The following is a 16,186-nucleotide window of genomic DNA, read 5'->3' as shown; positions in this document are numbered from 1 at the left end:
ACTATAGGAGTCACCAGCAAATCTTTAAATTGCCATATCAAGCCTACTTCATCTATCAACTGAGGAGTGGACAAACAGAATGTTGTATGTCCATCCAATGTAATATTATTTGGCAGTAAAACAGTGAAGAGCAGATTTCATGCTACAGTGTGGGGAAGGGAAAAAGAGGGTAACTGTTAAAGAATAAAGGGTTTGGGAACACCTGGCTGGCTCAGTCAGTGGAGCATACAACTCTTGATCTCAGGGTTATAAATTTGAGCCCCATGTTGGGTATAGAGATTACTTAAGAATAAAAATATTTTTAAAAAGTTTCTTTTGGAGTAATGAAAATGTTCTAAACTAGATTTAATCTAAGAACCACTGAATTTTAATTTAAATGAGCAGATCTTTTGATATATAAATTATTGATCAATCAGGATGTTATACTCTATTGCAAAAACTTTCCAGGGGGCTGGGGTCATAAATTGTTGAGATTTAATGTTTGCCAATTTCACTTGTAAATTCCTGATTTGTAGGTGTTTTTTTTTTCAACTGACTCTCGTCTTCCTTTGAAATCTTTTTATTATTATCAAGAATCCCTTTTCAGTTGAAATTTCTAAGTTTTCAAAGGAAGTCCTGATGGCTGACTCTCTTTATAGATCACAAGATTTTAAGTCAGAATTAAGTGTATACACCCACGCTGACTTTTTGTTGACAAATGTACATTTAAGAACACCCTGGAGGAGAGAGAAAACAACAAAACTTGCTGTCCTGAAGTAGTTAGACATTGTGCTCTAGTTGTTCTTGGACAGATTCCCGAAACCTTTATTTCAGCCTTATTTCATTTCCTGCTCCTCTTGTTTCTCACTGCTAATAAGATTAGTTGAAAACTTTATTGTCATCTTATTTGAATGTTCTGAAATCCCAACACCATCTCTTTCTTTCCTTTTAATTATTTGTTAAATGCAGCAAAATTCTTCATCCTTACCATTCTCCCCCATTGATGTCACCCTTAATCTTCTTGTACCTAATGTCTTCCCATGCTGTCTCTTTGGAAATAACTTCTCATTTCTTCTTGCCAAACTTTCCCCAGCAGGTTTCCTAAGACCCAGGAAATCCCACTCTTGTTATATCTCGTTATTTAATTTCACACGCAGGTCTTATAAGTTTGTGTCTGCTCTTGATTTACGTATACATGCCTGGTCTTCCTTACTACATCTGCAGTTATTTTGATGAGAAAAATAGGAGCACGTTTTTGATGCATCTCAGGAAATGAATAGTGCAAATCATGCTGCAAAGGCATGAAGTTATGTTCAGAAATGATCTTGGTTGGCACCCCGTTTTAGTGACTAAATTATGAAACTTTCACGTACCCTTTAAAGGGTTTTTAAGCTCATCAGCTGTGTCTAAGATGATAGTTTAGCCTGAACAAAGACTTTCAATGCCTGTTTTCTATTTAAAATATATGATACTTATACTAACACAATCATTCTATTTTTGCTACTACCTTTATCTTACCCTTGTGAGTAAAGACATGAGTTACAAAAAATAATATATTTTACCATATCTTTGGGAGTTAAGGAGTAAGTACGTCATCATGGTCTTAATTTACCAGAAGATGAGATATTCATACATCTTAAGAAAGACATTAAGTACCTGTTAAAGAAGTAAGTTGCTTGAGAACCTAAATGTCAACAAGTATAGTATTAGTTTGCTAATCAGTTTTGTACATTTTTATTTATGCTTTATTGACCACAACTTGGCACTGTATTAGGCACCAGGGAGACAATGATGAATTCTTCTCTATCTGTTCTCAGGGTGCTTTCAGCTCTCATGAGTTGTGTCAACAAATTAGCTAGCAATTATAATCCAGTATGTCAGTTAAGTATAACATGTTGCATGAGCACAAAAATAGGGAGTCTACTCCAGTATTTGGCTGAGAAAATTTTTAGAAGAGAGAATATTTAATTCTGCCTAAGAGGGATGAGTAGGAAGATTAACAAAGTGAAGGACAATGTAATATTCCAGGCATAGGGAAGTGCATGTACAAAGGCTTAATGGAAAATATATGTATGTATATTAGATTGGGTATGCATATATATTCCACGAATCCATACCTAAACATAAGAAGTGCCATAGCAAATGTGTGTTTTTTGTTGTTTGTTTATATGCTTTTTACATGACCTACCATCCCAACAGTCCAAGCAATGACAAAATGAAGTGTTTCCTCCTTTACTGTTTCGGGACTTCATGTATTTCCCTGCTGATACTTTTGAGGGTTCAGTAGTGCGATGATTACCTTACCTGATGCTTTCCCTTCTGGAATCTGTGTTTCTGGAGATCAGCCACCTACTATTATTATCTTTTATTTCTGAGAACTAGCAGTGTACTGCGCACACTGTGCTTTCAATAAATCATTTCTGAAGTGAACTGAATTGAGCTAATAGAACTGCAGAAAAGTAATGTGTGAGGACTTTGGTGTGCTAAGCCTGGCCAATGCACTTCATACCTTCACAGAGACTACATCAGAATGCTCAATCCTCACAATAAGCCTGAGACAGCAATGCTTGGTGGTTTTTCTAGAGTTAGGAAAAATAAATCATGATTTAAAGGGTCAGTAACTTGACGAAGATTACATGGTCATGTGGTTTTAGGGAAGAGTAGGATTTTTATCCAGACCTGATTCGGAGTCAATCCCAATACACCACCTTCCAGGACGCTCTTTCAGGCATCTGATGGTGCCTTCAGGCCATTGTGGTTTTACCTCTGTGTTTAGACGGGGCAAGAAAACCCCACAGGTTTTCTGAAAACATGGGTTACTAGCTCCGTGGTCCTTCTCATAAAGCGTGTAAAGGGAGGCTTTTGTGGTTGTTGCAATATACTTTTAGAACCTGTCATTAGCTGATGGCCTCACCCCATTAGGCATGTCCTCTTTGAGTGCACGTAACAGGAGTGCTTGTAAGTAACCCAAAGGGTGACTTAAGTATCACTTGGAAAGATCAACACTAATATGAAGCAATATTATGGATACTGTTTAGAAGAGAAGAAATAGAAAGGATAAAAATTCCTCATGCTGTAATTCTTTATTTTTTTCAAAATCAGTATTCTGGTTGTGAGATTTTTATTATGCATATTTTACAGCGATGGCGTCTCTTATCTAACCTTCTCTATTCAAGTTTAATGGCACCTCTCATTTTTTATTTCCTCTTCGCATTCTCACTGGATGCACATAAATGAATGCCATGCTTATAAATCAAACAAAAGCTAGAAGATGCTATTTATCAGAGATGTTCCATTGGGCTACTAACATGGGATTCAAAGAGAGTGGGCATAACAGTTGCCTAGGAGACTTGTTAAATACACAGGTTATTGAACATCTTCCCTAGAGAATCTGCCTGATGTTTCTGGAGTGGAGTTCAGAGGTCCTATTTTTAAACAACCTTTTCAGAGAGTTGTTATGGGTGATCCTGAAACCACAGCTCCAGGATGATGGAACTATAATACCCGAGACCCAGATTTCTACAGAAGTCTATGATGCAAGACAGGAGTGGTTACACGTATGAGGTTTGGAGAACAACAGTGCCAAGTTCAAGCAGTTCCAGTAGCTTACTTAACTGTATGACTACATGGAAATTACATAACTCTTGTAAACCCTACTTCCCTCTCTCCAAATGAAAATAAAAGAGTATATCCTCGTGTGATTATAGAAAAGAATTTAAATAAGCCAAAGTGTGTTTTCTGCCAGTTAGTAATTGCCCAATAAGTATTAGCTATGAGTATTATCTTATTTTATCAATTCTAAACTGTACACTTTTCACACTTAACTTTCTATGGAGATTTACAATTGTCAGTAAGTTCTGTAAAAAAGAAACCTTCTTTGACACTTTTTATTAAGAGCAAGAAAGTACTATTGGCAAAGTATATTCAAGATCAGAAGAAAAATAGATACCTATTATTACCATTATGTTCAATAAAGCTTTAGTTACTGAGTAGTAGAAGTTACTGCAGGTTCTTTGTAACAAAAAAATTTTTAGAGCAGCAATAACCCCAAAAGACCATTTCTGCATCTTGACAAACAATAATAAATGAATCTACTTTCTAGGATCGTATGAAGACCTGGAAGAGAAAGGACATATGTAGAAGAGACAGCCCTGCTTATTAAGAAGCAGCAGTCAAGGGGTGCCTGGGTGGCTCATTTGTTTAAGCATCTGACTCTTGGTTTCCTTTCAGGTCACAATCTCAGCGTTTGTGGAATAGAGCCCCACAGCACGCTCTGCTCTGACAGCGTGGAGCCTGCTTGGGATTCCCTCTCTCCCTCTCTCTGTCTGCCTGGCCCCTGCTCACTCCCTCTCTCTCAAAATATATAAACATTTAGAAAAGAAGCATCAGTCAAGTTGGTGGTTAAAAACATACCATAAAAGAAAAATAGAGAAGTATCACAAAGGAATGGTTATGTCAGATTTTATGGTGTCCATAAATGCATTTGAGGGGTACCTGGGTGGCCCGTTGGTTGAGCATTCAACTCTTAATTTCAGCACAGGTCATGATCCTAGAGCTGTAGGATCAAGCCCGACATTGGGCTCCACGCTGAGCACAGACCCTGATTCGAATTCTCTCTCTCCCTCTGCTCCTCCTTCCCTCGCTCATCCATGTGCTTCGTTTCTCTCTGTAAAATTAAAAAAATAAAAATAAAAAGGCATTTTCAAGCATGAATGAGCGAACAGAATGGAGGGTGGGAGAACTCCGCTGACTTTCCCACTTGCAAGTACCAAAATTTTGAGTATGCTTAGCATCGCTTCTTGGGGACAATAATCTGCAAATTTGAAATTTGTCAATGCATATCATAAGAGAGAAGAGTCAGATACACACTGCATGGTTCACTTCTTACCATGGCAAAAGGACTCATTGATCTGTATTTCTCTCTGACCTCTTTATTGAGCTCTAGTCTCATGTGTCCATTGTTTTGTGAAACATTACTATGAATTCACCTCTCTTGCGTGGCCTTGATACCAGTGTATGTAAAAGTCCTCTCAGAAGTCTAGTTTTAGTTTCTGATTGCCCCTGATTGAGTCTATAATGTTAGATTTGGCTACTTAGCAAGGTGCAACCACAGACTTGTATAAAAACTCTGTCTCTTACATATCCATCCATCAAGTTGCCATGTTTTGTTCATTTTTTCTTCAGAACATTTTCTTTCCCTACCTCCTTTACACCTTGCCAGGAATTCTGTAGAAACAAAATGAACAAAGTCCTTGCCTTCATTTATCATATTGTCTATCAGAGAATAGTTGTCTAAGAAAAAAATTAAACTGAAAGTTTTGAAATGTTAAAGTAAAGGTGTGTTCAAGTCACCTAAGAACTTGGAAGATGGGATGACTGACCCACCAATAATAGTTATATTTTATAACTATGCAATAATTACATGACATTAACTATGTAAGTGGTAATTTGTATTAATAACAATATTGTCATTTGGACCAAGCAGATTGGCCCTAAGAGATATTTACACTAGCTCATTTTACAGTTGAGCAAATGGAGAAAGAAGCTATCACATAGCTGATAGGTGTCAGAGATCTTAGGGCTAGGCTCACCTGGGAGAGTGGAGAAAAACTATGTTGAGGAGGTACTGTTTGCTCTGGGTCTTGAACAATTCATAACTCTTCATCTTTTGGTGATAAGAACTAGGTACTTAAGACAAAAAAAAAGGTTAGGCAAAAGCTGAGAGATTTTGAAAAATTATTTTCAAAAAGATGAATTGAGAGCATGGAATTCATGAATGAAGGTCTGAGGTGAAAATAGAGCAAGAAAGAGTATCAAGGGAGACCCTGAATGAGACAATGTTGAGTTGAGTTTAAGAAACTCTAGAAGGCCAGTGTGGTTGGAGAAGGGGGTTGAGAGAAAAGTAGGAGACAAGGTCAAGGAGAGTGTGCCAACCAATTTAGTTTGGAGCCAAATTGCTTTTGTGGTGCTTTGTGCTTTTTCTTATAGTGAGATGGGACATTAGTGAACTTTTGATCAGTGATGTGGCAAGATATGATTATGGGAAGACAAGGGGAGAGGCAAAGAGGCATTTGAAAGTCTGTTAAAGTCACTCAGACAAGAGGGGATGGTGGCTTTTCAGGGACACAGAGGTGCAGATAGGTCAGATTGTGGATCTATTTTGAAGACAGCATCAAGAGGATTTTCTGATGGCTCGGATGGGGGTGTGGAAGAATATGGAATGGCCATGAAGACTTGAAAGTTTTTGGACCGAGCAACTGTAACGATGGTGTCTCCTTAACTGAGATGAGGAAGATTTCAGAAGGAGGTGGTTTGATAAAATTTCAATTTTGGAAATAAAACTGTGGTGCTCGTGTAGATGATACATCAGAAAGGATCACAAATCAATTCACAGATGAGTTTGGAATCTCATTCATGTCTGAAACGGTGATGAATGTCCTAACAGTGGCTATGGCGGTGGAGAATGGCAGGCGGGGACTTGATTGGAGCAACTACAGAAGTAGTTTTGGGAATGGGTTGAATGTAGTAGAAGGGAGAGGATCCAAAATAGGAAACTCCAGGGTTTCCTGGTGGATGGCCACAAGGGCCACTACACAGGCCTGGCTCTGGGGCCCTGAATCTTCCCAGTTGTGCAGATACCAATAATGTATAACCTTTGCATTGAAGCCACTAATCCCGCCCTCATTCATCGCTTTCTTATGAAGGTTAACTTCAGAATCAGACCGCCTTTCCAGCTCTTCTTACGTCCCTGTCACCTTGGAAAGTGAATGAGTTAAATAAACTAAGCTTTCAAATTCAAGATCTTAAAAAATTTTAATTTTTATAAAAAATTTTGAAATTATGATGTGTGAGCACTTGGCAATAACCTTTTCTAGGGGTGGTATTTTCCCGTTTTATTGAGATATAACTGACATACAACATTGTATTGATTTAAGATGTACCAAGATAATAATGATACACGTTATTTATTGCAAAATGACTACCACAATAAATTTAGTTAACACCCATCACCTCACAGAGTTTCAAAAGCTTTTCTTGGGATGAGAAATTTTAAGGTCCACTCTCTTGGCAACTTTCATCCATATGATATAGCATCATTAAAATACTCCTTACATACCCAGAACTTGTTAGTCATAACTGAAAAATTTACTTTTTGACCATATTCATCCATTTCCCCCACTTTCACCCCCATCCCCGGTCTACCACCAATCTATTCTCACTCTGTATGAATTCTGAGCATTTTTTTAGATTTTGCGTATGGGTGAGATCATAAAGTATTACAATATTTGTCTTTCTCTTACTTACTTCACTTAGCACAATGCCCTCAATGTCCATCCATGCCGGCACAAATGGCAGAATTCCCTTCTTTTTATGGCTGAATAAGATTCCATTGTGCCTTTTCAATTGTGTTTCTTTCTCTGTCCACATTGTCTTTATCCATGTAATCATCAAAGGACATTTTGATTGTTTTCGGGTCTTGGCTATAGTAAATAATGCTGCAATAATCTTGGGAATGCAGATACTGCTTTGAGATGGTGATTTCCTTTCCTTTGGATACATATCCAGAAGTGGTATTGCTGGATTATACCCTGGTTGTACTTTGAATTTGGGGAGGGACATCTATACTGTTTTCCATAGTGGCTGCACCAGTTTACATTGGCACCAACAGTGCATAAGTGTTCCCTTTTCTCCACATCCTCACCAGTATGTTCCCCCTTTCCTTTTTGGTGACAGCCATACTAGCAGCTGTGAGGTGATATCTCATCGTGTTTGTTTGTTTGTTTATTTATTTATTTATCTTGAGAGAGAGTTCACATGCATGATTGGGGGAAGATCAGAGAGAGAGGGAGTGAGAGAATAGCAAGCAGACTTCACATTGTCAGTGTGGAGCCTGACGCAGGGCTCAAATTGACAAACTGTGAGATCATGACCTGAGCTGAAACCAAGAGTCAGAGGTTAAACCGCCTGAGCCACCCAGGCGCCCCACATTATGGGTTTTATATTTGCATTCGATGTACATAGTGATGCTGAAGACTTTCTCATGTGCCATTTGTGTGTCTTCTTTAGAAAGTAAGTCTATTCAATATAGAAGTAAAAATTGTCAACAAAATAGTAGCAAACCAATTTTAACAGTATACTTAAAAAGCCATACACCATGATCAAGTGGGGATTATTCCTCCTATGCAGGGGTGGTTTAATAGTCACAAAATAATCAATATGATACATAACATCACTAAGGTGCCTGTTTTTAATCAGGTTGTTTTTTGTTTGCATGTTTTTTGCTAGCAAGTTATATGTGTCCTTTACATATATTGGGTATAAATACCTCATCCGGGTTTATGATTTGAAAATATTTCCTTCCATTCTCTAGGTTGCCTTTCATTTTTTTGATGTTGACTTTGCTGTGCATAAACCATTTAGTTTGATACGGTCTTATTTATTCATTTTTGCTTTTGTTGCCCTTGTTTTTTGTGTAAAATTAAAAAAAGTAATAATTTTTAGGACTAATGTCAAAGAGCTTATCTCCTATGTTTTCTTCCAGGGCTTTTATGGTTTCAGGTCATATGTTCAAGTTTAATCCATTTTTAGTTGATTTTTGGGGGTATGGTCCAACATAGGGGTTTAGTTTCATTCTTTTGTATGTGGGAAGAAACCATGTTTTCTCTATTGTATATTCTTGGCTCCCTTGTAGATTAATTGGATATATATTTTTTATTCTGGGTTCTTTATTTTGTTACATTAGTATATGTGTCTTGTTTTCATGTCATTGCTGTATTGTTTTGATTACTATAACTTAGTGATAACGTTTGAATTCAGGGAATGTGATATTTTCAGGTTTGTCCTTCTTTTTCAGGATTGCTTTGGCTATTCAGGGTCTTTTTGGGTTCCATACAACTTTTAGGATGGTTTATTCTATTTCTGTGAAAAATGACATTAGGATTTTGATAGGGATTGCATTGAATCTATAGATTGCTCTGTGTAGTAAGGACATTTTAACAATACTTTAAAAAAAGACATTTTAACAATATTAATTCTTCCAATTTATGAGCATGCAATGTATTTCCATTTCCTTGGGTTCAAAATACCACAAAACCAAACCAGTTTCTCTGTCTTCAATCCCAGTTCCTCAATTTCTGCAGTTGTCTTCCTAAAACACTTTTTGCACTTTTTCTATTTGTCATTTCCCTAATCAGAAAATTTGAGTGGTTGCAAGCTCTCCTCTAGAGGAAAATCACCTTAACATGCATTGGCGACTTTACATTTGGACCTAAGCCAAACTCACAGCTTTATTACTTAAATTCACCAAAAAGAATTTTCTAGTTAACTGGAGATCCACTCTCTCTCTGCACCAACATTGCCCAATACCAATTCTCTATCTATTGTCCCTGCCTGCTCTGAAATTCAATTTCCAGATTAATCTTCCTAAAAATCAACTCCAATCAAGCCATTTTCCAACTCCAAAACACATTTTTACACTCTACTGCCTAGTGATATAATTACAAACTCCTCCTGTGGCAGCCCCATCCTGCTAACTCAGTAGTTCTGACTCATTTTTCTCGTTCCACACAGTTCACAGAACAATGCACTCTCATCAGTAATATCTCATATTGCCTGTAATGGTCTTCAAGGAACAAAGTAGTACACTCAGTGGCGCATAGAACCTCTGAATAGAATAATCTTAACATGTATATAACCAACACCTCCATAGTTACTAAGTTTAAGCACTTTTTGAGCATTTTCAAAGTATGAATTCACTGAGTTCACCTACAGTCCTATGAAGTAGCATTATCATTATTCCATTTTGCAGATGAAAAAACTGAGGCACAGAAGGTAATCAATTTTTCCAAGGACACATGGTTAAAAAATGGGAGATAATCAATCTCAAATAGTCTAGGTCTGTAGTCTGTGCTCTTAATTCATCTTAAATGTTGCCTCCTTGGATTCTGCCAACCACCACCTGCCATTTGCTTCTCCAACATTGGAGGCTGAGAATTACTAAGCTCCATCATTTTCATCAAGTTTCAGAAAACAATCCCATTTTTGAGAGAGAGAGAGAGAGAGAGAGAGAGAGAGAGAGAGAGAGAGAGGGAGGGAGAGAATGTGAGCAGGAGTAGGGCAGAGTGAGAGGAAGGATCTCAAGGAGGATCCACAGTGTCAGAGCAGAGCCCAACGTGGGGCTTGCAGAGCCCGACATGGGGATAAAACTCACAAAACTATGAGATCATGACCTGAGCCAAAATCAAGTTAGACACTTAACCGACTGAGCCACCCAGGCATCCCAAAAACAATCCCACTCTATTCTGAAAGTGGCTTGAGTTACTCAAAATGTCAGTGACTGACTTCTTTGATCCTATAGATCACCTTTCTCAGTTACCGCTCATGTTTTACTTACCATACGTCATCTTTGTTGTCACCAAACTATGTGATATATTGCATTCCATCTTTCTAACTAGACTTAAAAATTTCTGAAACAAAACATATAATCGACACTGCAGATTGGTCTTCTGATTTCCTAGTTTTATTAACACTACCTTTATTATAAGTTTAAAGTAACTTGTGTCTTCTCTGTCTCTCTTGGCTAATCCATATCCACATATAATTTACTTCTGAGTTTTGGTTCTCTGTGCATTCCTGATACCACTCTTCATCTTTGTTCCACGTTTTCTATCTAGAGTGGGAGAGAGGTTGCAGCTATGAACTGGCCCATGGTAAGCAAGTGATAGAGATATTAATTTTTTTATACTGCTTGACATTCTTACTACATTTTTCCCAACTAAGATAGAAGTCTTATATCTAGTCTTCCAACTTCTAGCTTTCTGTTTAATTTATCTAAGGTGTAGAACCTCTGCCCTGCTCTTGTCTACCACCCTTCCCTCCCCACATTGTGTACTGAAATAAGAACTCACTTCTCAATTGGTACCAAAAGGTTTACTAATCACGCCATTGATTTAGCCTTCTGACCTCACCTCCTGTTACTCCACTATGTCTGTTGTACCTGTTAAGCAAATCAAACTAAAGGCTATTCTCATAAAAAGTTCTATGTTTTTCCAATTCCATATTTTGTGTGTGCTGTTTATTTCACTAGATGTGCTTTCTTCCACTTCTTCACCTTTACATCTTGATATGTTCACATTGTCTTTTTCTTACTGTGCTTTCTTGCTTTTTAGACTCACAATAATTTGTTTAAATCTCCCAGTTGGCCTTATCTTGGCTACTTGCCTTATCTTCTTTACTGGATTTGAAAATTCCTGAAGCCAGGAAATGGGCTTTTACACAACTCAGTAGTTCTTGGAACATCAGCCAATACCTTGCATGTAGTAGATATTAAATAAATATATATTGGGTTAAAATAACTGCTAACCTCCACCTGATTATATATAGAAAATATGAGTCATTATCCTAACACAATCTAATCCATCATTTTTCAAATGATATAAACCAGAGGTTAAGTTGAGGAAAGCTTTTTAAATTCTAGGGCACAGGAAGGACATATTGAGATTAAGTAGCCCTTTGTACCATCTTTAGAATTCTTCAAATTCTGACTTAGTACTTTATAATTCTTCAAATTTTGACTCAGTATTTATCTGTATTTCTTAAACATTTACTTAAATAATTGGTCTTGGGGCACCTGGGTGGCTCAGTTGGTTATGCATCTGACTTCTGTTCAGGTCATGATCTCGTGATTCATGAGTTCGAGGCCCACATTATTTCTTTTTCTTTAATGTTTTATTTATTTTTGAGGGTCAGAGAGAGAGGAAGACACAGAATCAGAAGACAGGCTACAGGCTCTGAGCTAGCTGTCAGCACAGAGCCTGATGCAGGGCTGGAACCCACAAACTGTGAGATCATGACCTGAGTCAAAGTCAGACACTTAACTGACTGAGCCACCCAGGTGCCCCAATAATATGTTATTCCTAAAAAAAAAATTATTGTATACCATAGGTATAGAAAATATGTTAAGTTTCTTTCTCTTGTCATTGATGAATGTAGCCCACTTATCTGAAGGGGCCTGGGATCCAGAACTGAAGCTGACACCCTGGCGAACTGAGCAGTGACCCTGTAAAACTGTCCGGGAAGCAGTCTAGTTGGGGATGGGGAGGTGGGGGACAGCCAAACATAAACCACTGACCTAGGGTAGCAAAGAGACTCTGAGATTGACACTTAACAGTTTCTCATTCTTTCTTGAAAAGAAAAGATTGTTAAGTGTTAGCAGTATAAAACCCATCTATGTCCTGTCCTAGAATTCTGCCTAAGGTACTCAGAAGCTTCTAGTAAATTCCATTTTAGAAGGAATAGTCTTCGACTGTACATTTCAGGTTCTCCAGTGATATCTTTATGAACCTCCTAATATCATCCCTCTGACTTTGCTCCCACCTCATCCTCTCCGCACTGAGAACAAGACCTAAGAAAATCTGCCTAGAGACTGAGCAGAGTGGAGACTGCAGGTGGAAAATAAAATGGCCCCAGCTGGCTGGGAGGGAAGACAGCAGAGCTTGGAGAGCTGGCCAGATCGGAAGAAACCACCTCGGCCATTTTTATTCACCTACCGTCTCCGTTGCAGTCTTTGTCTTTAGAGAATCGGAGAAACACAAGTGATGAATAAACAGAATTGACAGAGACACAGCAGTGAAAACACTACCGCTGGTTTTCATGGGGCATTGCAGATTCAGATTTGCTTGGGCTCCGTCTTTTTTCCCTTTCATTTCTTATTACTTTCTGATTTTACTTTCACCACTGTCTCTCTTTACCTTCTCCTTCTTGGGTAGCTTCCTTGCAATATGGTTGCCAGCATCAAGGCTGTTAAATCTACACAGTTAAACATTCTTAACGTGATGTAATTAAAGGAAGGAAGTCTGAATCAATGCAAGCTGGAGAAATAAGCAATTTTTTAAGGAAATGAGGTTTTATTACTCTTAGCGATACACTGAAACTATTGGAAGCAGTTAACGGAGCTACAGCACTTAGGAAATGGAAGATTGCCTTAACTCCCACATAAGCACATATTGTAAATTTACTGTTTGAAATAAAATGTGCATTTTGCTTTTTTTTAAAAAGACCTTTACTCCTTAAATAGACTAACATTTATTTCTTTACAAATTGCTTAGCAAACATTTTTTTTTATTTGAACATTGAGGATGTTGAGATATGAATGCAAATCTCAGTTTTTAAAACTGGGTGCTAATGAGGTCAAGACCACACACTAAATCTCTCTGCCACTTATCTCTATTGTGTGGTCACAAGTATGTGAACAAAAAGCGCTGATCATAAGACGTGTTAGGAGAGAGGATGTGGATGAATCCATCCAGTTTACCTCCGCGTCACTGGAAAATGGCTCTCTTATCATCAGCTGTGAATCGGTGGTTAGTAGCTTCATCTTTCTTAATGAATATCAGTTGTCTTAGAATTTGAAAGATAATTTTAGCACCATCATTGTTAGTTTAATAATCTATTTATTTGATAAATCAACTTTCTGCTGTGTGGTAGTGTTACTTAAAATTAGATGAGCATTTTCTGTTTTCAGTGTCATTTTTTGCATGGATATTTATTTATATCCTACTTGGTAAGGCAAATACTGTATGAGCTCATGGTATTGCATCGAACTCTGAGTGAAAAATGATGATACATTTCATGAGACGAGCGACTTTTACAAACTTCTCATTCCAGCTGAAATGAAAGGGTGCTTTCCCCCCTGATTAACATGTATTTCTCAATTAAATTAAAATGCAAATATAGACAGTCTGTGTTTATGGTATTAATAGAATTATTTAAAGAAGGTTTTAAATCAACCTGCTGTTAATATTTCATGCAGGAACTGTTGGTTTTATTGTTGGGCCAGGACTGCCATGTTCCATTTTCAAGATTACTTAAAGCGCTGTGAAAATTTAATCATATTGCCCAGGTTTTATCAGTTTTTGGCCTCTTTTCTCTAGGATATTAAAATGGACTTGTTTCCTATATACTTTGTAAGTTATGCTGGTGATATTGGAGAAGTACCAAGTGCTAAAACTTTAGAACCCCTTGAAACTGAGTGATGAACAATTTACTATTTGTTTTTCAAGAAATAGTTTATTACACAGAATTGAATCAACTCATGTTTAAGAGAACCATATTTTAGAATTTATTATGAAATTAAAGACCTGGAAAAGTACTTCAAGAAACCATTTATCTGAATGTTTTAATGTATAAGTATAAAATATTTGTATTAGAAATTACCTCTAATGATATGGGCTTAATTATGATCCTATTAGGAGTTTTTTAGACTTTTTTAAAGAAGTAGTTTATCATTTGTCAAGAACATTGATTAAAATCATTTTTAAATATACTTTATAACTTGACCTTTCTCTTTTTTGTAATTTTTAGTGATCTCAGTGAAAACCAAATTCAGGCAATTCCAAGGAAGGCTTTCCGTGGGGCTGTTGACATTAAAAATCTGTAAGTATTTTTTTTCTAATTTATTCTGTTGCTTTAAACATTATCTGATTTCAGAGTTAAATATATATTGAATAATGCATCAGGAAAAAAGTGAAAGTCCTATTTATCTTTATGCTTGCGTGGGAAAGCTTGTAACAATAGGTTTGAAATTGCTCTCACAGGGTATCTGGAGACATTCTCATGTAAGAGTTGTCTTGCATCTGAAGTTATCAAATTCATTCTTCAAAACTTTGTGATTAATCTTGCGAAATCTCAGGAAATGATTTGATTAAATGTTATTTACACTGTATTTTCTTTCCTTTAACTGTCAATGTACTTCATTAACTCCCTTTTCTGTTGTTATCTGTGTTTATTGGAAATGCAGAATAGAAGCTATTTTTTTTGAAAAGAGTAGATAATATTTTTTTTGTTAGAGATGTCTGCAGCCTGGAGCTATAGTTGTTGTGTTGTTTTTTTTTTTTTTATAGCTTTCAGATCACTGTTTTCATTACATGGCAAAAGGGTGAGAATGAGAAAATTATGTCCTTCCCTTTGTGTGAATATTTTTGTACATATGTTCCTTTTGTATCTTTATGAAAGAATATGTGTATAATCTTCTTTAAAAAAGAAGGAAGGGAAGCATCAGGAAGAAGGAAACTGTATTTCTGTATTTTTCCTTGAGGAATCTAGTATCTTGTATAGAATTGTTTCTTGCAAATGCCCATAGCCTTGAAGATACATATTAGATTGTAGATTTCATTGACAAACCTAATTTTGTCGATGTGTATATCTTTATAAATTTTAAAATACTATGCAAGCCTTTGAAAATGATCATTTTTGATTGGCTGCAAATGCTAGGACATAAAATGTTGTCCTTAGCTTTTACATTAGCTTGGAATGTAGTGCGGGAAAAGCCTCTGTGTGCTGAGGTCAACTATGAGGAATTCAGTATTTCCAGCTAGTGATAAACAGCACTGGCACTTTTCAAGAATTAACTTATATTCAGCATTCTCCATGGTGGGTTACAGCACCACTTTTCCAGTAGGGAAAGTGAGACAGATGTTTTCTGTCGTCAAAGAGAATGACTGTTTATAAAGCTACAAGTTTGGGCTGCTACATCTTCTCTTCATTATAAACGTTTTTTGTTTCAAATTTGTACTTTCGAAATGTACAGGTAAAGACAGAAAAGTATGAACTTCTAGATATAAATGTGTAGAACCATTGAAATTCTGGCCCTACATTTTCATGGGTGTTTACATGTGAGGGGGATTTTGTTTGCTTTCTTTTTATCTTCTCTTGCTAGGGCTTGGGGAAGTCTTCAGGGAGATTCTGTGATATAAGGTGTTCAAAACTACCTTTGAACACTGTGCGTGCTGTAGACTTTTTATACTGTGTCTGATCTTACAAAGATCCCAATAGAGCGCCTACTCAGGTCGTCTATATGCCACTTAAAAGCATGCTCATGACTACAGCTGACCACCCTCTGGGAATGCCACTGGCAATTGTACAATAGTATTATCTCTAAATCCTTTAAACAGGTGGCTTTTAATCTTCTTAGTAAAGACATTCAGGGAATCCAAGTGTATAAGTGACCTATAATCCATATTTAAGGATACATTTAGGAATGGGATACCAGTCATCATGGGATTCCTCCTTATGTCCTCTTCATTTATCATTAAAGACTGTGATTTAAAAAATTCAGGCATAAAAAGAAGAGTGAGATGTTAGCCGTTGTACCATGAAGAATGCTATATTGACTTAACAGGATTTTGAAACTCTTGTACCCCCATGTGTG

General features: G+C 36.9%; 1 protein-coding gene across 1 annotated transcript in view; it reads left to right on the top strand.

Annotated features, from left to right (window-relative positions):
• Window positions 1-16,186, top strand: part of SLIT2 (slit guidance ligand 2) — a 379,517-nt gene that overhangs the window by 205,010 nt on the left and 158,321 nt on the right. Inside the window, exon 5 of the mRNA XM_029952292.1 lies at window positions 14,341-14,412. Coding sequence (XP_029808152.1) covers window positions 14,341-14,412 — 72 coding nt within the window. The remainder of the gene's footprint in view (window positions 1-14,340; window positions 14,413-16,186) is intronic.

The sequence above is a fragment of the Suricata suricatta genome, chromosome 1 (assembly GCF_006229205.1).
Source record: "Suricata suricatta isolate VVHF042 chromosome 1, meerkat_22Aug2017_6uvM2_HiC, whole genome shotgun sequence".
Taxonomy (NCBI): domain Eukaryota; kingdom Metazoa; phylum Chordata; class Mammalia; order Carnivora; family Herpestidae; genus Suricata; species Suricata suricatta.
Note: the sequence above shows the minus strand (reverse complement) of the source record. Positions and strands in the feature narration are given on the sequence as shown.